Source organism: Aplidium turbinatum, chromosome 11 (genome assembly GCF_918807975.1).
Source record: "Aplidium turbinatum chromosome 11, kaAplTurb1.1, whole genome shotgun sequence".
In the NCBI taxonomy this organism is placed as follows: domain Eukaryota; kingdom Metazoa; phylum Chordata; class Ascidiacea; order Aplousobranchia; family Polyclinidae; genus Aplidium; species Aplidium turbinatum.
The window spans coordinates 22357262-22379575 of record NC_137482.1 but is presented as its reverse complement, the minus strand read 5'-3'; the positions used below and the strand labels follow the sequence as shown (position 1 = coordinate 22379575).

Genomic DNA, 22314 nt, shown 5'->3' with positions numbered 1-22314 from the left:
TGGGTTGCCCACAAACCTTTGAATCACTGTGTGGGTAGCCCATGGTCTGCCCATAAAAAATGTGGGCAGTCCATGGTCTGCGCATAAAAAATGTGGGCAGGCCATGGGCTGCCCATAAAAAATGTGGGCAGCCCATGATCTGCCCATAAAAAATGTGGGCAGCCCATGGCCTGCCCATGAAAAATGTGGGTAGCCCATGATCTGCCCATAAAAAATGTGGGCTGCCCATGTTCTGCCCATAAAAAATGTGGGCAGCCCATGGTCTGCCCATAAATAAAGTAAGATCAATAATTTTATGTGGCTAAATTTCTTAAAATGCATTTATATGATCACGCATTTGAAGATTGGAAGTTTTATATTCCACCTTGTCATTTAGCAACACATTCTGCAAGAAAGCCCATATTGGGCGCATATGGCAAAAACAAAAAAACCCACATAAACCCACATGCCCACAAACCCATTAAAATAGTATATGGGGCCCATATGGGCTTGCTGGCTGGGATGGTTTACCGCTGTGACCAGCTTTTGACCCAGTTTTTTTAGAAAAAGGTTTCAATTTTATTAGCATGTCGAGGATAACTGAATTTAAGTTGAGGATATCGCTTATAATTACGAAAGTTCTAGATAGCATCACCTTTTTAGTTTAGGTTTCACAGTGTTCAAAGTAGCCCGCACATTTTTTGGCTACACCACTGTGATTTAGTGATGTTCAAAGTAGCCCTAATATGTTGCTGTCCTGTATTGAAGTTGTTCGTTTGCGCCATGTTTCCCATGCACATGGCATGAACTGTTGTGTTTGTTGTCATTTCAGCTCACCCTTTTTACATTTTGTACATTATCATTGAGTGGGCTGGTGTAGGCTATTGATCGCTGTATACAACTGCTTTTTCACGTGATTAAATCCTACCACTTGCCCCGTGATTTATTAAACCTTGCAAGAAAAGTAGTAATTATTACTTTATGATTACGTTACGTGCAGTTTTGCTTCATGATCCAGGGCAGTAGGCTATAATATTCATCAATATTACGAGACGCGTCCTGGAGAAATTTTGCTGGGGTGGGGAGGGTAGGGGGCTTGTTATTGACAGTTATTTCATCATGAAACTTTTTTAAATGGCAAAACTTGTTCAAAATAATGCTACGTGACATATAAGATTGAACAAACTGCTCAATTAGGGCCTAAAATATGCACAATAAGTGAGTGTTTAAAGTTAGAATACACCAACCATAACTTTGAACACCCACAAATTTGGCGGAAAAAGCCCCAAATTTTTACTTGTTTAAAAATTGCTTACACCTCCTTGAGCGTTTCTACATAGCCCCAATTTTGGCTAAATCTGAGCTTTCTAACTTAAAAACGCGTGAAAATATAAGCAAATAAGCGCAAAAAGTGTTCAAAGTAGCTCTGGTTGACGGTACCACAAACCTAAGTTGTTTCTAATAGAACACAAGGGTCGACTTGCCTTCGCTGAGAAACCCTGAAATGGATTAATTGTTGAGTCATGGTTTTCCGCTCAAACAGACCATTTCATCAATGCATAGGCTATACTCAGGGGCGTAGTATGCACCAAATTTCGGTTAGGGGGGGCCGTCATACTGTTTTCTATGTCAAAAAACAAACTAGCACATAAACCCAAATTATTTCTTTGGAAGACAATATTAAACTTTGAGTTGATCGCCCCCTCAAGGCTACATCTCTGCTTTTATTCCACCATTCTTCTGATGGCGAATCAGGATGGTTGGATGGCAACACAGTGACAGTAAGAGTACCCTCAAGCAACACGCCATCATGTTAGCTCAGTGGTTAAGATCACGCGGCGCTGGTTCGACTCTCGGGTTGTGCGCTTGAGCAACGCATTTCAGGATTGCTCTCCATTCAGCGGCACCTAATGAATGGAATAATTCCCCGACAACAACACTTCAACAATCGGAAAACTTCGCTCTGCCAATCTCGGTAACCGGCCCTGCGCCAAGAGCCTCTACAAGTATGCGAAACTACCAGGAATAAACTATCAAGGCTTTGTCAGTTCGAGGAAAAAGATTCAAAACCAACCAAACGATTGTTCAAACTGTATCATATTTTATTAACAGCTGGAATACCAGGCGATATGAAGATTAAATACGTTCTCAAACCAGAAAAATTCACGATTTTCATTTAACATTGTTAGAGGTTAAAATGAAGTAAAATAGTAAATTTCGTCATGTTGGTCGACTGCGACTTTGTAATAAAACAAACGTTTTAATTATTACAAGTTGATGAGTTGGAAAGCGTTTGCTTCTGTTCTATTGGGCCTGCTACGAAGCTTTGAACAAAAAGTTGCCCAAAAAGGTTTAGCCTACTTGGACAAGTTAAAATGGTGGTGGTTTTGCAGGGCCATTTGTAGTACGGTATGTGTTAAGCCGTAATCAGATCTTCCCCATAATCATCGTCTAAAAAAAAACCGAACATTGTTTCTGAAAGGAAATAACTTACACGTTAAAGCGGAACCAATGCAAAATGTACGCCTACATACGGCAAGCAAGCCACGACCGTAACATTTGCATCGTTATAGCATTTGCAAAAATTTGAAATACAGCATAGAGACTCTATAGACACTAAGACATGCACTTCAAAACTTCTTCCTTTATTTTACAGCAGGCCTATCTAGAATGATTTTAGGAAAATGTACAAAGCAGCTTCAATGAAAAAATGAAAAGCAGAGTTGTCAGCAAACTCTGAAAAGGGAACATTTTTTACTGGCACTGCATGGACCCAGGGATAGCATAGACCCTTTCACCTAAATTGCAAACTTTACACCAAGGATAAGAAAGTCTACAAATAATTCCATTTTAAATTGAGCTTTCCCAAATAAAGAAGTTTCCACAAAGTTATACTTCATCACGCAACAACGATTAACTGAAATTAAAATATATTATTAACTTCATAGAAACACGCAGCACCAAAGCATGCCAAGCTAGGAAAGCTGTCCGTTTCACATCTGGCAACGTTTTTAAAAGATACTTTTGTCATCTGCGTTTACGAACAGGTTGAATGTAAAACAGGTTTCTAGTACAACTTTAGAAATGTAGGCACAAAGACGCAACGGACTGCACCAGGAACCCCGTGTAATGTGTAGGCTACCCACTCCACAGGGGCTGAGCCGCAGTGTCCTTGTTGTGCTTGTCGCTCCCCGGTGATCATTCGCATCTTGTAAGCGAGTGGGCACCATAGTCGACTACAAATCTGAGTGGTGAGGGTCTTGGTGGAACGTACCAAAGAACGTCGGTTCGACACCGCTCAAGAGCATACGGCTGTGTATTTTGTATAACATTTAAATACATGCCTGAAGGTGGACACGAAGATTGGCTTCCTTGCCTTTCCGTCTTCTTGACCTATACCTTCTACTACAAGACGTAACTTGGTAGGACTAAAAAGCGAGTGAGCGCGACAAAGGAGAAAAAATGACGCCTGGTTTAGCGAGGCAAAGACAGTTTTTCGCTAAGCTAAACCATGAAACTGCCTCACAGAACATCGCATTCGATCACACAGCAAAGCTTTAAGAAATTAGCAGAAGGTAGCTTTGCAGTCAAGTTCTAAATTAAAGTGTAAATGCTTCACTAAGGAATGAGAAGCGCTACACTTTGTTGACACTAAAATTAAAAAACAAACAAACATGAAAATTAGAAGGGAAAGATGCATCGGCATGAGAACAAGTGCTTCTCTTTGCCAATACAATACTATTTGTCGACTTTGCTGCTTTCAATGTTGAAACAAGGTAAGATACATTTTTCGATGAAAATTCTTTCACAAATTCTCTATTATAAGCGCTAGGCTATAATTCTATACTGTACACGCACGATGCTTCGCATACATCGTTGCTAGCCAATCAGAATCCACCATCTGTGTAAGGGTTCACCGCTACAATCGACTGAGCGTTCGTCAGCGTAAAAACAATGAAAAACAAAAAAATGCATCATAGGGAGGTGGGAATTGTCAGGTTGGAAATGAAGAGCGAATCAGTCGAGCCACTTTTCACCAGTTTTATGTTACACCAAGTACTGGCTGTAAAGAAAATATGACAAGCAAGTCATACGTGGCGTAAAATCAGACTTTGAAAATACTTTACGAAAATCTGGTGATCTAACCGTTGAACGAATCAACAAGACTTAACTGATGTTACGTTTTTAGGTTGAAGTCAAAGCTAAAAATGTTTAAAAGAAATGTGAAAAGTCCAGTTGTGCCAGTAAAGGGTGAGGCCAATGGTATCAACTGTTCATCCTCAGGCCCTTGTAGCAAAGGCACTCAGGAAATAGCTAAAGTTCTATTGTTAAGTCTCACCAAGAAAGTTAAGACACTTTTTCCAGAAGATGTCTTGTTATGGTAAATTAGAACAGTGAGTCCACGCTTTATTGTGGTTGCAAACACACATCATCATCCAGGCCAGCAAAGCAGTCCTTTTTTAAACTGTAGACACTAAATCAATGAAAAAAAGAGACTGATTTTCTGGCAGGAAACTTAATTTCTCTTAAGTTTTTATGTTCGACTCGACATCTTCATCTTGCAATTCTCGGGTGTGCTACAGACGTGTCTGGGTTACAAAGGTGGTTAAAAATCGATAGAAGTGTCAAGTCACTGACTACCTTTTTTCAAGGACATCGTCCAAATAAAATTGCATACGAATGACTTCCAAGTGTTAACGATAACAACAAAGAAACATCCAATAGGTCAAAACAGGCTTGCTACCAAGATCAAACAAAACGGACGGTAGAACCAAGTGGACCTGATGGCCATTCTTACATCAACATAGAAGCGCAGAAATCAAGTAAATAAAATAACAAAATTCAACGGCAAATACCGTCAACTTTCTTATTTACACTTTTTCACCCGTACAATGTAGAAACGATAGTAATTTAAAGAAATGTGCTAAAGCCACCGTGCAAGTTTATGCACACGCTTAACATCTGCTGTGTGTATCAGACTCAAGAGTAGATGCTTGATTCAGTCGATCTTGACGTATGTGTATATCTTGCGCACAAAAATACTGGTCCCAAGAAACCCAAGTGATCCTGAAAAACGTGTGGAAATTTATAAACCTGAATCAGGCAATAAAAGTGTGCGCAGCATTTGCATGCAGTAAAATGTTTACTGCTCTTTTTGACAAGATTACACAACAGTTTCCAGCGTCAAGCCGTTCTGGTAAACCAGTTGAAACTGTAAGAGCGTTGCTGCAACTCTAAAGTGTATGGGTATGAACTTAACATTACCAATAACCGTAAGTTTACACGCATGGGAATCTGTAACATCACCACTCACCAGACCAAAACAAGTAAGCTAAATCCTGGCATTACATCTACGGCAGTACATTTGATTTAGGCAAAGGGGGAACCACTGATGTAAAAACGTCCACCAAGTCACTACGGAGCCAAGGTAGTAGCGAGATATTGAAACCAAATGAATCGATGAAATCTTTATCTCCAAAAATACAAATTAATTCATGGTAAGCATTTGTGCAAAAAAAAAATTTTGTTTGAGAGCGCGCTTCTTTCACGCTGAAGTATGGCAACGTTTCACTGTGCAGAGATTTTAAAAGTTTCTACTCACCGCACATTAGACCGAGCGCACCGCTGAACATTGCCATGTACCCAAAGTAATATGTTGTTTGGAACAGCCCGTACATTCTACGAAGAAACAAGTTAAATTACAGAAAAAATGGCTTTCAATGCCAATGATCCTGATCGGGATTGGCTTCTCGGAATAACCACACACTTCACTGTTCGCAAAGGCTGCCATTTTTACATCGTTTCAAAGTAGCTAGACATAAAATAGAGGTAAAAACGGCAACTTTTCAAGCTGGTTTGCCCACACAGTCACTTTATCACCACTGTTTGATGACGTAATAACATAAAACGTCATAAACACTCTACATTCGTGCCTCGTGTCTGCAGAAGATTGTATGTGCAGTGAAGTTTGCCATGCTACAATTGAATTTTACTGCAGAAATATGACTTAAAGTGCGAATGTCAACTGTTTCAATCAAGGATAGCCCCCCCCCCCACAGGTACCAGATTTAGAATAACACCACTTTTGAAACAAAGTTTAGCTAAAGTACATGAGTACAGCTGAAAAGTAAGCTGAGGTTCCTTTGTCGTCCGCTGGCAGCATATCATTATCACACACCTTAACCATCAAGTTATGTTTTTACAAAAATGATAAGCAACTCACTTGGTTTTGAAAAAGAAATAATAGACGGAATAGAAATAGACATAAACCGCAGTGGAAGCCGCTGCCAAGAAGCTCGTCCATTGCCTAGTGGGAGATATGGAAATCTTAGTCACTCAATTTTTTTAGTCTTTACAACGTAGGTTTATGATCTATTATTAAGAGTATACCGGTACTCGTAATTATGTGTAACAGCTCAGTCCCAGACAGCAACGACCTGTCGAATTTAGTTGCCTGGATGTCAACAAATATAAAGCAAAGTTAAATTAATTTAAACTTTCGAAAGACTTGTGATTTTGGCTGTCCTTGTGTAATAGAGAGTGATAAGCAACAAAACACACAACAAATTGGGTGAAAAAGTCTTATCTGTATTCACCATCGGTAATCTTCTGCGTTTAGCAAAAAGTAGGTGCAGACAATAGTGACGCATATCGTTACGATGGCTAGAATCACCAAGACCAGTAACGTGAACCCATAAACGTAGTAGATCTTGTAAGCCCAGAACGACGTGAAAATAAAGTACCTGCATTCAAAACAAAAATATCACGAGTTAAATGGTGAAGTATGATTGTGAGAAACCAAATGCATACATCCACTTTGCTATGACTGAATTGATTGTAAATCAATTAAATTGTCTGACTAATGAAAGAGCAATTTAGGTAAAACTATCAACTGTTGTAACAATCGTGTTATCTCAGCAATGTCAGCTGCATAGCCGAGTGGTGAGAACCCTGAAAATGTAATCGAAAGGGACCGGTTCGACAGTCGACACCGCTCAAAAGCATGCGGCTGTGTCTTGGCAGGACACTTAGACATGTCCGAAGGTGGATACGAAGATTGGCTTCCTTGCCTTTCCGTTCATTTAATCGAAATCTTCAACTAACGGGTGTAAGCCTGGATACGACAAACAAACAGCGATATTCACATTTCCGGTAAACGTCTTGATAATAAACTCTTTGATGTTCTAACAAAATAGGAACGAATGACACCACTTACATTTCTATAAAGATGGATCCAAATGGCAGCACCCCGCCCAGACAGGCAATCACGCCCGGTTCCATGAACCAACGTTTGTTTGGGATGGGCCTGGGGACAGCGTTCACCCGGCACGGAGGGGAGGCGTTCCCGGATATGTTGCGCCCCATGATGGTTCCGATCAGGTTAAGGGGGAGAATTATGAACAGAACAATGCAAACTATGGCGATCTGTATGCGGAAAAGTAACGTTGTTATTTCATTTAAGATTGTGGTCACTTGGGTGTCCATAATGGACAGCGCAGTATCGACACCGGCGCGCGCACCGCGCAGAGTAAAAATATCAAAAGTTTGTTTGTTTTGTGGAACAAAGTTTACAAGCAGGTTTTAGAAAAATTGAAATTCAGGGTCATATAAGGGATTTAAGAAAAATGTGAACACTATAATATAAACGACGACCTTTTAGAGTACATGTTAATTGTATGAGTACATGCGTAAAAGTGAGACAAAGTCCAATTTGAAATTCAATGCAATGCAACATTGAATTTCAAATTGGAAAAATGCAACAGAAGAATTTCAAATTCGACTTTGTCTCACTTTTACGCATGTACTCATACAATTAACATGTACTCTAAAAGGTCGTCGTTTATATTATAATGTTCACATTTTTCTTAAATTTTTGATGCTTTTGTATCTGCTTTACGCGGATCCCCGATTGACTTTACGTTGATACGAGTTTAAAGTAATCGCCCCTTTTTTTAAATCATATAAGGGAGACTGAAAATAAGGCTGGATTCAAGTGCACATGAACAACCTGGTCGTCGTGCACATGAACAACGACGACGACGAACAACCTGGTAAAGAACAACATATCTCACCATGGTGCCAAAAGGAATAGCCCGTGAGGAGTGGTAGGACATAGAGATGATGTTGACAGAAAAGGCGGTGCCTGAGACGATGCCAGGAAGGAGGGAAGCACCAATGACCATCTGTCGGATCCAAGTGCGTCCTGAAGCGAATACACATTCGATGAATGAAGCTTTTTAGTAAACTTTGCTTAATAGGACCAAATTGAGACGAATCCTAGCTGGTCTGATTGAGCAGTGGTCACATAAAATAAAAACAAAAGTAGATTAGACACTAACAAAAGTTCAGCAACCACAACAAATTCAAATCAGTCATTTGCAAATACTGTTCTCACCTCCCATTCTGGCAAAGAGGGAACCACCGATGAATCCATTTACAGGGGACAGAGCAGCAAATACAAACACGGCTGTGCTCACAACTGTCCCTCTCCTGCGAAGGTAATACCATTATGACAAGTGTTTTATCACAAAGCATCAACGAAGGAAGTGAGTGAAAAATAACTTTGTGAAGACGTTCTTCTTGCCACACGAATGGCTTAAATTCATCACGAAATTGACCATCATGACGTTGGAACAAAAATTGATAAACATTTTGTGGCCACAGGAATAATCACAAGAAAAAAATGTTACACAATTATAATACTTCTCATTATGTAATGCTTAAATTTTGTTCCCTTTTTCTGAAACAAGCACATTTGTGACTTTCCACAAAACCCTTGGGGGGTCTTTGCGCCCCAGATTGGAAATTGGGGCACTAAAATCAACAATACATCAAGCAATTCTTTTATTTACAATGAAAACAAAGACATCAAATAAGACATCTTTCACATAACAATGCATCTAAAGCGTTTCTTAAGACAGAGAACGTAATGATGATACATACTCAGTGTACAGATGTCCAATCATGACAGAAAGTACAACAACCAGGGCTGTGGCAAGAATGTGGGCCCCTGCGCCAACCAGGGCCGAGAACAGAAGAGGCTGGGCGGCTGGCCTGAATACGTCACCGTGTATCTGCTTCCAGCCATATTCATCGCCCAAGTCTCTCTCCTGTAGCAAGTATTGAAAAATTTAAATATTGCGTTGATTTGCGGGTAAATATATTGCAACATAACGCGCAGATGCAGTCAAGAATACATTTGCGGCGCAAGAAAGTTATTACAAAATGCTAACACCAATACTTCACATTTTGACCTATATCTTTTCAAATTCTCACTTGCAAACAACCATTAGAAATTTTATTACGACAGTGAAAATAATAACGCAGAGCCCAACATTCTTCTGCATTTTCTAGAAGTTCACCACAGATGACAGATGTGAAACAAACAACGTCAGATTAGGTCTACATCTACATCTACATGAACGCAATTATTAGAACATTATATTCACAGAGGTTACAAATTATACAGTAATTCTTTGGCAAATGTGCTCGTTAGTTTAAAAATAAATAAAATATACTTTGAATCTCGAACTGCAGCTATTACTTAGGCACAAAACAGAAATTGAAAAGCAAAACTACATAAAAATAATGCTTTGATCGCGAAATCGGGTTTGGCCAATTTAGGTTTAGTCAAAAACCAAAAAAAAAAAAAAAATGAAGGGTGACAGGAAAAACAAAGTTCACATCCGTGCCCAACGCACCGGAAATACCTAGAATAGAAACCTGTCATTGCTGCTTTGAATCTTTTTCCGTGTTGTACACTTGTACAATGTACAGTGTTATTGAGTCTGTACCACTCCATATATAATATTTAGCAGTGCACCATAGAAAGACAAGGCACAACAAAACAACAGGCTTGAGCATTATAAAAATATATTTTATATATTTACAAACAGTTTTAACAGTTGAACGTTTTTAGCTGAACTTGTTAAAACTATTTGTAAATATGTAAAGTAATATGTAAAAGTCTTGTTAAAACTATTTGTAAATATGTGTAAAATATTTTCTAATAATGATCAATTCTGTTGGGTTGTTGTGCCTTGCCTGTCTGTGGTACGAAAATTGAACCCTCTCCAGAAACTACATATAAAATTGCCTATGTCTTACAATGTCATCAAGATCATCATCCTTGCTGTACCGTGCATAATCCTTCCTCAGTGTCCGCATCAGTATCATGGACACAAGACCCACCAGGAAGATCACCATCATGAAGGAGTTGAAGATCGAAAACCAGTGAATCTAAATATTGCGAAATATTCATAGTAATCCTGTTGAAAAAGCATTACTGTGATGCAAATGTGCATTGTTCTCACACTTAACATAATACGATACGACAAAATCTCTCTTTTTACTTTAATTCAACACTTGCAGATGATCTTCCTGTTGTTCGTCGTCGTGTGAGCCTCTGGGGCCAAGGGTCTATCCTTTTACCACTCCAGATTTTACCAGGCATCCGGTCACTGTGCGCAAGGAACTGTTTATGGCAGTGAGCACTGCGGCACCAAACGGGTACACTGGTACACAGTACTCTGCTGAAGCGGAATGGCCCGTTTCGGCGAGTGCCCTATTCGGCGAGAGCTCTTTTCGGCGAGTTCCCTATTTGGCGATTTTTTGACGCTTTTTTTTAAATTATCGGGTACCGTAGCCTAATTATCATTGCCGTTTTAGAGTTAGGGGTTGGGGTTAGAGGTTAGGGTTGAGTTAGGGGGTTAAGGGTTAGGGGGTTAAGGGTTAGGGTGTTAAGGGTTAGGGGGTTAAGAGTTAGGAGGTTAAGTGTTAGGGGATTAAGGGTTAGGGGGTTAAGGGTTAGGGGGTTAAGGGTTAGAGGGTGAAGGGTTAGAGGGTGAAGGGTTAGGGGGTTAAGGGTTAGGGGGTTAAGGGTTAGGGGGTTAAGGGTTAGGGGGTTAAGGGTTAGGGGTTAAGGGTTTGGGGTTAAGGGTTAGGTGGTTAAGGGTTAGGGGGTTATTTGAACGTTAAGTGACGTTAAAACGATGTAAAAGCGGCAATGATAATTAGGCTACGGTACCTGATAATTTAAAAAAAAAAAATCGAAAAATTGCCGAATAGGGCACTCGCCGAATCGGACTCGCCGAATAGTAGCAGACCCCTGCTGAAGAGTAGACAAGGGCTAAGGCTGCTATATACAAAGTGTAGATGTTGAAAATCGGAGTACAATTTTACCTAAGCCAAGTAAATATTAAGTTATATAAACATTTTATTGCTGTCATAGTTCGTTTGTCATAATTATCAAAAATTCAATTATGCTCACAAAGGCATGCTGCTGCTTCCTAACAGTTCTGTGATGATATTACAGTACATTCTCACTTGTAGAAGACCAACTTACCCTATGTTGGAAAAACTTTGGGTCAAGATATTTTTCGTACCGGTCACGAAACATTGTCTCAGAAGGCTTCCACTCAACCTGCGGCCGTATACATCGGAGTTGAATATAAATAGTGAGCGCGTTGGCTTCCAGTTTCAAACAAACCTGACCTAATAAACTGATTCTCTCAAACTACAGAACACGTCACAAACAAAACAAGACGTCATAACCACAACAAGTAAGCTTTCTGCAATAACCCAGACAAAATATTTTCTATATTAAAATGCTTGATTAAAGCGCTGTAGAGCAACGCATTCTGCGATGGATACAGCGCTATATAAAAACTAACATTATTATTATTATTTGCAGTCAGGGAATATGCCTTTGCCAGGTTAAGTATAAATCACAAGCTTTTGCAACTAAGCCTAAATGATAAATTTAAGGTTTTAGAAACTTGGAAATGGAACACTCTTTAAATTCTGCTGTGATGGGAATGCATCAGTAGTAATGGTAGTTACGTTTACAAAGTGGGACATCCATACTGCAATTTATGTAAAATGCGCTATCAATTATGTTAATGTGAAACGCCATAAAAAAATGTCACACTTTGGGAAAAATAAAATAGTTGGTAAACCACGAAGATAGTTTAAAATTAAGCATGTACTTACCTCATACGTGAATTTGATTTTCCCGTTTGGCTTCAATTTAACTTTGTTGTCGCTGGTGAGGTTTATCTCGACTATTTGTTCGCTGTTGAAACCAATCTCCAATTTCTTGTGAGTCCACATTTCATAACTTTCAGTTTTTTCATCATATTCCCCGACAATTCCTAAACAATTTTTCATATACATTAAACTGGTATGTAGGTAATATGGTGTTGGATATAGCATGTCACAGCCTTCAAAGCAATATTGTATTTTAAAAAAGTCATTTTAAATAACACTAAACTTCCAATTTTTTTTATAAAGTAAAATTAAATTTGGGCAGATTTCAAGGCATTTTCATTAGGCCCCAGATTTAAGTTTTTCTTCTTACCCCAAATGGGAAGATCATCCATATACATTTGATACCAGTAGTGATTTTTCACAGCATAGACCAGGTCATCGTATTTTTTCTCGTCCATGTCAATTTCGCAATATTTTTGGCTGAAAACATTTTCTAAACACAAACAAAAATGACTTATATAGTTAATATGACAAACACTGTGAACCAAACCTCAAATAGTAAGCAATCTCCACAAATAATACATTTGTGAATGGATTTTATCGAATTAAGTTAAAATAAATAGGCTTGGCTAGCCAGTTAAATAAATAATTAATTTAACTAAACCGATAAATAAAGCAAATTTCCTACAAACAAGATTCCATTTAATTTCCTCATCATCTAATTCTAACCTCACACTCAAATTACACACAAAACATCATCAGCTTCACATAGTAATGCTGTTTCTATGCGACAACACAAGGCATGGTAAATGTACTGTAACACAACTATAAATAGGTCATTTTTACATTGATTCAACGTTCCACTTGGAAGGTTAATTTTGTTTTTATTAGCATGCATTTTCTTTTCAACTTTATGTCATTTTGCATCACATATTATGGTGGTCAAGAAAGTTAAAATTTTGTGACTAAAATTTACAATTGATAACAGGGTCATTCCAGCCCAACTCAACCAGTGCTTCCATGGGTACCGTCTCAGATTTTGCTCAAAATTGCACCAAATGTACCCCTATGGGAGCAATGAAAAATCCCCAAGTTTCAGATGAAAATTCCAAGCAGCTTAGATTTTACGGTCGTTTAAACTTTAAGGGCCTCATCCCTTTTTCATAACAGTGGACCGCCGTGTTCATTTTCAATGGTTTTTGAAGGCACATATCTTCATTTCTATGCATGCAATATGCCTGAAAATTGGTATTATGGGTATTTCTGGGCTGCTCTTTCAGAATCTGCTGTTATAATTGGATTAGGATGTGTTGATAAAAAGTTACAGGCATCTCAAAACTGGATTTTTGTTGGTCAAAATATAAATTTTTCACATTTTGACCATCAGCTGTGAGTCCCCCTCTTGGCCAACATCACCAAATTTGTGTAATTTAGGCAATAAGCATTGTGTAGAAGCAATAGAAGCAAAATGTCTTGATACAAACATGAAATAATGGTTTTAAAGGCTACTGAAAATGCTCACCACTTAAAAAGAACCCCTCGGCCCCTTTTCCAGGGGGGTACATAACCATGTAGATGGTACCCCAGAGTGATGAAACTTTCACTACTTAAAGATACATGTCTTGGCTATGCCTGATATAAATTAGAAGATCTCAACTCCTTCTTATATTACTCAGCTATTGAAAAGAAGCAGTTTTCCTGTACTCGGCCTGTACATTTTTAGGGTCATTCCATATCAAAACAGCCAATATGAAGATATCTTGTATATGGTACCTCTCAGATTTTGCTGAAAAGTTGTCATACTATGCTTTAGGCTACCAAACGAAAGAATCCTAAGTTTTAGATCAATTTGAATTTCGGGCGCTACCCTCATTTTTGACTTGGGGGGGTAGCAAATAGCAATTTCAGCCATTTTCAGAGCCCCATAACTTTTATTGTAATTGTGGTAGAAGACTAAAAATTGCTGTGCTAGTTCATTATAAACTATACTACACAATTAAATAGTAGAAAACAACATCTCTTGATGCATAAGTGTTAGGTGGGTCATCAAAATCCTGCTTTTTTGCCTTGTTTAAGTGCTTTTTTCAATTTTCAAATGCTTGTGCTACCCAAACCAATCAAAATATTTCTCTAAAACCTAATTATTTGTAATATTGGGAAACTTTTCTTCTGCCAACTTGAATTTGAGAGTTGTGGTGCCATTAACAGAGATGCTATGGGGGTTTGAAAACCTCATCAGGCAGAAATGGCCCTTTTTTACCCCTATGTTTAGAGCCCCAAATGACCACATGGGCATTTTATGGTCATGCTGAAAGTCATACCAGACAAACACATACATTTATTCTTTCATTTCATGAAATAAAATCTTTGGTTATCAAACTCCTTCACTATAAATTTTATGTCTTTAAAATGTAACATTTTGGTAATTTTTGGCAAATAATCTCAAGTCCGTAATGTAGGTCAGAGAAAATTCAACAAAAATTTATCATGAGGACAGTAAAAATAATTAGGTACTGTGCTTACTGATTATAAACATTGGAATGCTGACACTGTTTACCATTAATATATATATGTTCAAAATGATGCTTTTTTATCTAAATTTTATCTCCACATCATAGTTTACTGATAGCAGGTGGGTACTTTTTCATGGGTGAGAAGGGGTGAAAGCATTATTTTGATCATAATTTAATGGTAAACAATGTCAGCATTCCAATGTTTATGATCAGTAAGCATAGTACCTAATTATTTTCACTGTCTTCATGATAAATTATTGTTGAATTTTCTCTGACCTACATTACGTACTTGAGATTATTTGCCAAAAATTACCAAAATGTTACATTTTAAAGACATAAAATTTATAGTGAAGGAGTTTGATAATCAAAGATTTTATTTCATGAAATGAAAGAATAAATGTATGTGTTTGTCTGGTATAACTTTCAGTATGACTATAAAATGCCCATGTGGTCATTTGGGGCTCTAAACATAGGGGTAAAAAAGGGCCATTTCTGCCTGATAAGGTTTTCAAACCCCCATAACATTTCTGTTAATGGCACCACAACTCTCAAATTCAAGTTGGCAGAAGAAAAGTTTCCCAATATTACAAATAATTAGGTTTTAGAGAAATATTTTGATTGGTTTGGGTAGTACAAGCATTTGAAAATTGAAAAAAGCACTTAAACAAGGCAAAAAAGTAGGATTTTGATGACCCACCTAACACTTATGCATCAAGAGATGTTGTTTTCTACTATTTAATTGTGTAGTATAGTTTATGATGAACTAGCACAGCAATTTTTAGTCTTCTACTACAATTACAATAAAAGTTACAGGGCTCTGAAAATGGCTGAAGTTGCTATTCGCTACCCCCCCCCCCCCCCAAGTCAAAAATGAGGGTAACGCCCGAAATTCAAATTGATCTAAAACTTAGGATTCTTTCGTTTGGTAGCCTAAAGCATAGTATGACAACTTTTCAGCAAAATCTGAGAGGTACCATATACAAGATATCTTCATATTGGCTGTTTTGATGTGAAATGACCCTAAAAATGTACAGGCCGAGTACAGGAAAACTGCTTCTTTTCAATAGCTGAGCAATATAAGAAGGAGTTGAGATCTTCTAATTTATATCAGGCATAGCCAAGACATGTATCTTTAAGTGGTGAAAGTTTCATCACTCTGGGGTACCATCTACATGGTTATGTACCCCCCCGGAAAGGGGGCCGAGGGGTATTTTTTAAGTGGTGACCATTTTCAGTAGCCTTTAAAACCATTATTTCATGTTTGTATCAAGACATTTTGCTTCTATTGCTTCTACACAATGCTTATTGCCTAAATTACACAAATTTGGTGATGTTGGCCAAGAGGGGGACTCACAGCTGATGGTCAAAATGTGAAAAATTTACATTTTGACCAACAAAAATCCAGTTTTGAGATGCCTGTAACTTTTTATCTACACATCCTAGTCCAGTTATGACAGCAGATTCTGAAAGAGCAGCCCAGAAATACCCATAATACCAATTTTCAGGCATATTGCATGCACAGAAATGAAGATATGTGCCTTCAAAAACCATTGAAAATGAACACGGCGGTCCACTGTTACGAAAAAGGGATGAGGCCCTTAAAGTTTAAACGACCGTAAAATCTAAGCTGCTTGGAATTTTCATCTGAAACTTGGGGATTTTTCATTGCTCCCTTAGAGGTACATTTGGTGCAATTTTGAGCAAAATCTGAGACGGTGCCCATGGAACTTTTATTAATGTTGGTTGAGTTGGGCTGGAATGACCCAACAAACAACATCTTTACAAAGCAGAATGTGGTCAATAATAAATAAACTTTGTGTCACATAGTCTTGAGGTGAGATGTACCCATGCAGCAAATGATTAGAAAAGCTGTGAAAATTATATCCTTCTAGGAACCTTTAAACTTGATGTCTAATCCACTGAATTTAAGTTCAACCCCTTGCAAGGCGTCTCCAATATTTTCATGATGGCGATCGAGTTTGGTTGATTTGTCTCCCTTGCAGAATGGTAACCTGGAAAATAGGATCTTTTAAAACTTGGATAGTTTAATTTAGAAGAAAATGTAGCATAACTAAAAATGAAACAAAATTACTTTGGCATTTGCATTATATTTGCAAAAGTGACAATATGCATAAAATATACAATTATACATTTTCTTGTTAAAGTGTGATTTCCTGGCATCAGCACTACCTGACTACTCACTATAAAACAGCGAGCATTTTGTTTCGCTAACCATGCCGATGTAGCCTCCACACTAGCCATCAAGAATTTTTCCAAAAACATGTGTTTCTCAGCAGTCGAGTGGAACACTGGAACAGTGGTTGAGAACCATGTGGCATAAATTAGTGGTGCGATACTGATGAGCCCAGCCTCATGAGCAAAACACGTGTCTATCGCTGTCAATTCTTGCTATACTCGACTGCCGAGAAATACATCTTTTTAGTGAGAATTAAATAAGAATATATAATATACGAGTCATTCCATGCCAAACGTCCTGGACCTTCCAGTTTGACCCTCTCCAAATTTACTGAAAATCGGACAAAAGGTTATATAACATGATTGAGCTAAAAATTGAAAATTTTAGCTCAAAATCTATTGTACTTTTCAAATTATGACATTTTTAAATTGGGTACCCCCCTGCGCTGATGAGCGCTCGGTCATTTTTGGCCATTTTTAAACAAGCATATATCTGTCATTGCAAATTTAATCTACTTCATTTCTGGCAAAATGAGACACTTGTAGGTATATTACATGAATCCAGTTTCAAAATTATATTGTCTCAAAGCATTTTGAAAATATGGAGGCCCAAAGTGTCCCCATTTTGATGCGAAGACAAATTTTGGACCACATTAAAAAAGCTGTAGCTTCCATACAAAACATAGCATTGCTCTCAAATTTATTTTGGAGGCTCCCCTCCTACTGGATTACAACTACATTGAATTTGGAAGGAAACACTGCTTTCATTAAAAAGTTATTTCATGTCAAAATATGGACCAGCAGCAAATTTTGCTAAAATACGCCATCTTGTGGTGAAAAAATGACCCCGTCAGACACTGTTTTCAAAAAAATTTTTTTTTTCATTACAAAGAGATTTTCATAAGGAACTCACCTTCTGAGTTTCAACTTTGTTCCGCAACTATTAAGGGGTGAGATGTAGTGATGTTTAACCCCTCTTAATATCCATTTCAAGCAATGAGAAAAACATCAACATTAAATTTTAAGTTAGCCAATTGCACTTGTTGTATCGTAAATGACATAAACAACTACAACACATTGTACAAAGAAAGCAAAGAACATTCAACCTAAAATGACTCGTTGCCTTATAGGCTACTGGAATTTGACTTTCCCGTAAATGTAAAACTTGTAAATGTTTTTGTATGTAAATTTTCCTCCATGTTTGGGTCTTCACAACTTTTAATCTAAAGCATTTACAACGCTGAAATTTGGTATTCTGAGTAAGAAGCAGCCCTAGTTTTTATATCTACCATCAAAATTGCCAATTTCAAATTGGTTTTAGAGATAGAACGTTTCAAAAATTGAAATTTTTTGCATTTGAAATTTTTTTAGCAATTTTTGATGTCCGCTATCTCCCAAACCAATAGTCACAGAACTGCCATTTTGCATATCGTTAATCTATGCTAGTTGGTAATTAACCCCCATGAGACGGACACCAAACACATGTGAAATTATTGAAGTTTGGAGGGTGCAAAGATGAAGCCCAAGCAAAAAAAAACTCAAAATGCGCCATCTTGTGGTTAATATTTGACCCTGTGGACAGTCATTCAGAAAGTTGAAATTTTCAGGAAAAAATCTTCTTTGCCTAAGCTATAGACAGTTAAAGCTTAAAATATGTAACCTAATTCCTTCAATAGTAAATGCAGCTGTGTAATCATGAGCTTGACCATCACATGCAAAAGTCTCGGGGGTGGGAGGTAGGGTGGCTCTTATTTGATAAAAAATAAAAATTTTGCTGAGGACACCCTTTTAAATGGTGAAGTTGTCTGAGGGTTGAGGTAGGTTGTCGAGCGATTTTTGAGATATGCCGATGGTATTTTGGGAGAGGGCGCAGAACTTTAGGGAGTGAGGGCCAATAGGGCCATCCCTAAATCAATTTCAAATTCAAAACTTTTGCAGGAGTTATTTTTTCTGACAATCTCACCATTTAAAAGGGTGTCCTCAGCAAAATTTTCATTTTTTGCCAAATCAAAACCACCCTACCTCCCACTCCCGAGACTTTTGCATGTGATGGTCAAGCTCATAATTTCACAGCTGCATTAACTGTTGAAGAAGTTAGGTTACATATTTGAAACTTTAACTGTCTATAGCTTAGGCAAAGAAGCTTTTTTCCTGAAATTTCCAACTTTCTAAATGACTGTCCACAGGGTCAAATATTAACCACAAGATGACGCATTTTGAGTTTTTTTTGCTTGGGCTTCATCTTTGCACCCTTCAAACTTCAATAATTTCAAATTTGTTTGGTGTCAGTCTTATGGGGGTTAATTACCAACTAGTATAGATTAACGATATGCAAAATGGTAGTTCTGTGACTATTGGTTTGGGAGATAGCGGACATCAAAAATTGCTAAAAAAATTTCAAATGCAAAAATTTCAATTTTTGAAACGTTCTATCTCTAAAACCAATTTGAAATTGGCAATTTTGATGGTAGATATGAAAACTAGGGCTGCTTCTTACTCAGAATACCAAATTTCAGCGTTGTAAATGCTTTAGATTAAAAGTTGTGAAGACCCAAACATGGAGGAAAATTTACATACAAAAACATTTACAAGTTTTACATTTACGGGAAAGTCAAATTCCAGTAGCTTATAAGGCAACGAGTCATTTTAGGTTGAATGTTCTTTGCTTTCTTTGTACAATGTGTTGTAGTTGTTTATGTCATTTCTGATATAACAAGTGCAATTGGCTAACTTAAAAGTTAATGTTGATGTTTTTCTCATTGCTTGAAATGGATATTAAGAGGGGTTAAACATCACTGCATCTCACCCCTTAATAGTTGCGGAACAAAGTTGAAACTCAGAAGGTGAGTTCCTTATGAAAATCTCTTTATAATAAAAAAAAATTTTTTTGAAAACAGTGTCTGACGGGGTCATTTTTTCACCACAAGATGGCGTATTTTAGCAAAAGTTGCTGGTGGTCCATATTTTGACATGAAATAACTTTTTAATGAAAGCAGTGTTTCCTTCCAAATTCAATATAGTTGTAATCCAGTAGGAGGGGAGCCTCCAAGATAAATTTGAGAGCAATGCTATGTTTTGTCTGGAAGCTACAGCTTTTTTAATGTGGTCCAAAATTTGTCTTCGCATCAAAATGGGGACACTTTGGGCCTCCATATTTTCAAAATGCTTTGAGACAATATAATTTTGAAACTGGATTCATGTAATATACCTACAAGTGTCTCATTTTGCCAGAAATGAAGTAGATTAAATTTGCAATGACAGATATATGCTTGTTTAAAAATGGCCGAAAATGACCGAGCGCTCATCAGCGCAGGGGGGTACCCAATTTAAAAATGTCATAATTTGAAAAGTACAATAGATTTTGAGCTAAAATTTTCAATGTTTGGCTCAATCATGTTATACAACCTTTTGTCCGATTTTCAGCAAATTCGGAGAGGGTCAAACTGGGAAGTTTCAAAATTTCAGGACGTTTGGCATGGAATGACCCATACCTAAAATATTCATATGTTTCTTGACGATTGTGATAAGGGCCTACAGTGTTCATCCAAAGAAGGACCTCTTCTCCATCGTTGTACTGAAAATTTAGAAATATTATGTTACTAAATATTGCCCTCTATTGAGGAAGCATCTTTAAATATCAAAAAAACAATTAGTCATATCAACAAAAGCTTATACAGTCAACCCCGCTTAATCGGACCACATCGGGACCAAGCCAAATTGGTCCGATTAAGCGGGTGGTCCCATTAAACGGGGAGAACAAATTTCGTTATTTTTTTTATCATATTTTTTTTATCATATTTTTTTTATCATATTTTTTTTATCATATTTTTTTCAGTTTACGCGAAGCTGTAGCTGCACTACCATTATTCTCATGCTTTGCCCATAGATCTTGCAATTCCCTCTCCTGTACACGTAGCCTTTTTAATGTTGACTTTGGTAGGCCAACAATATCGGCTAACTTCCTCTCTGACGTTCCCGAAGGCTGGTTTTTCATTTTGTTAAAGAATCTCTATTTTTTCTTTAAGTGTTCGATCTACGCGAGTTATTGCTGCCATTTTTATTCAAGCGCTAAAAGGATTCATTCTTCTGTACAGTACAGTACTCGGTGCTGCATCACAATTACTGCAATTCTGATAGATGACAATTGACTTTATGAAGTGACAACAAGCGTTTGTTTATCTGTAGCCTACTTCACTTTAAAATGGCTTAGCTCAACTCTTGACGCGTCACCTTGCAGAAAAATGTACAAAAAGTAAAAAACGTTAACCATAAAGGCCTATTTTAGGGCGGAGGGTGGTCCGTTTAAGCGGGGTAGTGGTCTGTTTAAGCGGGGAAAATTGTACAGATAAATGGATTTGGATTCGGGACTAGTGCAAAATGGTCCGAATAAGCGGGTGGTCCTATTAAACGTGGGCCGATTAAGCGGGGTTGACTGTATATACATTTATAAACACTTAAACTTATTAAATATATATGTCAGACATTGCAAAATTATTCTTTTATAGTATAGTTTGTAGACATGAAAAAAAAAATTATTTGCTGCAAAAGCTTGACAAGAAGAGTAGGCCTACCTTCCTTAACTGATTTATTCACAGGCTTGTCAAACCAAAACCTACAGCTCCAATGTGTGAGAGAACAAATAATGTTCAGGATTTGGCTGAAAATTATTTTCTGATACTTACCACATGTTTATCTTCATCAGCTGTAGAAAATTTCAAAGTCCAACATAGATATATCAAGTGAAAAGTGTGTAAGAATCTCATATTTACTCATAAATCCAACTAGTTCAACCACATCATTTAAATCTACAATATCACAAAAACAATTGTAGTATAGGCAAAATTATATGATACCGTACCTAGAGCTCGACCGATATATCGGTCAGCCGATATGTATCGGCCGATATCAGGTGTAGCCTATATATTGTATCGGCTATTTTTCGCCGATAAACATCGGCCAGCAAAAGCACACTCAAAATCAGCCATACATGCCTTTAGAAGAAACACAAGTTGCTCAAACGTGCTTGCATAGCACGAACAATTGTTGCGAGAATATAATTTCCCACCCATTCTAGTGCGCGCATCTAGAAAATGTTAATACTGTATCCCTTAGCTTCCATTCAAGCAAGAAAACTTTCGAGTTTTACGTTGCTTCAACGATTGATGACATTGAATCAGCGTAATAAAGGTGAATTCTTTGCGAAGAATCGATGGGAGTACTGGTGTACTACTACACTAACCACGCGCAACTTATTTCAAGTCTTACGTCACAATGTCTGGCTTTGATCTCCGAGTGGTATTGATAAGGCAAGATTCGTTACAAAATTAGATCATACGAGTAGGCTATCACAGCAAGATGCAGCAAAATTTGTCAAGTTTTGGTATTACAGTAACAGTCCTCGAAATTAGCGGCGGCACTCGGCAATTGCCGTGGTAAATGCCGCCGTAAACGTCATAATGGCCATTCTGCTACGGCAATAAAAATGCCGCCGCAAAATGAGCACTTAATTAGAACAAAACTTGTTCAAAATTTTTTCCTGTGTTATTTACTCGCAGCGGGAGTTTAATCAGCAGAAACATCGCACCAAGACTTCACTTCGGACTATTTTAGTTGCTGTGAACACTCACGCAGTCTTCGA

At 37.7% G+C, this 22314-nt stretch overlaps 1 protein-coding gene across 1 annotated transcript; it reads right to left on the bottom strand.

Annotated features, from left to right (window-relative positions):
- Window positions 1–2069: 2069 nt before the first annotated feature.
- Window positions 2070–21483, bottom strand: LOC145779370 (transmembrane 9 superfamily member 3-like). Its single transcript, XM_082590946.1, has 15 exons — window positions 21359–21483; window positions 20168–20250; window positions 16377–16492; window positions 12338–12460; window positions 11971–12131; window positions 11324–11401; window positions 10087–10218; window positions 8923–9089; window positions 8375–8469; window positions 8052–8182; window positions 7196–7404; window positions 6576–6722; window positions 6203–6286; window positions 5582–5658; window positions 2070–5046 (listed from the first exon to the last, which is right to left on the bottom strand). Exons 1-15 carry the CDS (start codon window positions 21437–21439, stop codon window positions 4979–4981), a joined length of 1752 nt encoding a protein of 583 aa, XP_082447072.1. The 5' UTR covers window positions 21440–21483; the 3' UTR covers window positions 2070–4978.
- Window positions 21484–22314: the final 831 nt, after the last annotated feature.

What these genes read in the sequence shown, in the direction of transcription:
- LOC145779370 (XM_082590946.1), bottom strand. Translation starts at nt 21,439, where the DNA reads ATGAGATTCTTACACACTTTTCACTTGATATATCTATGTTGGACTTTG. An exon ending in ATGATGATCTTGATGACATT is followed by an intron (nt 9,090 to 10,086) that starts GTAAGACATAGG and finishes TACTTGCTACAG; the next exon opens with GAGAGAGACTTGGGCGATGA. An exon ending in ATTGGACATCTGTACACTGA is followed by an intron (nt 8,470 to 8,922) that starts GTATGTATCATC and finishes TTACCTTCGCAG; the next exon opens with GAGAGGGACAGTTGTGAGCA.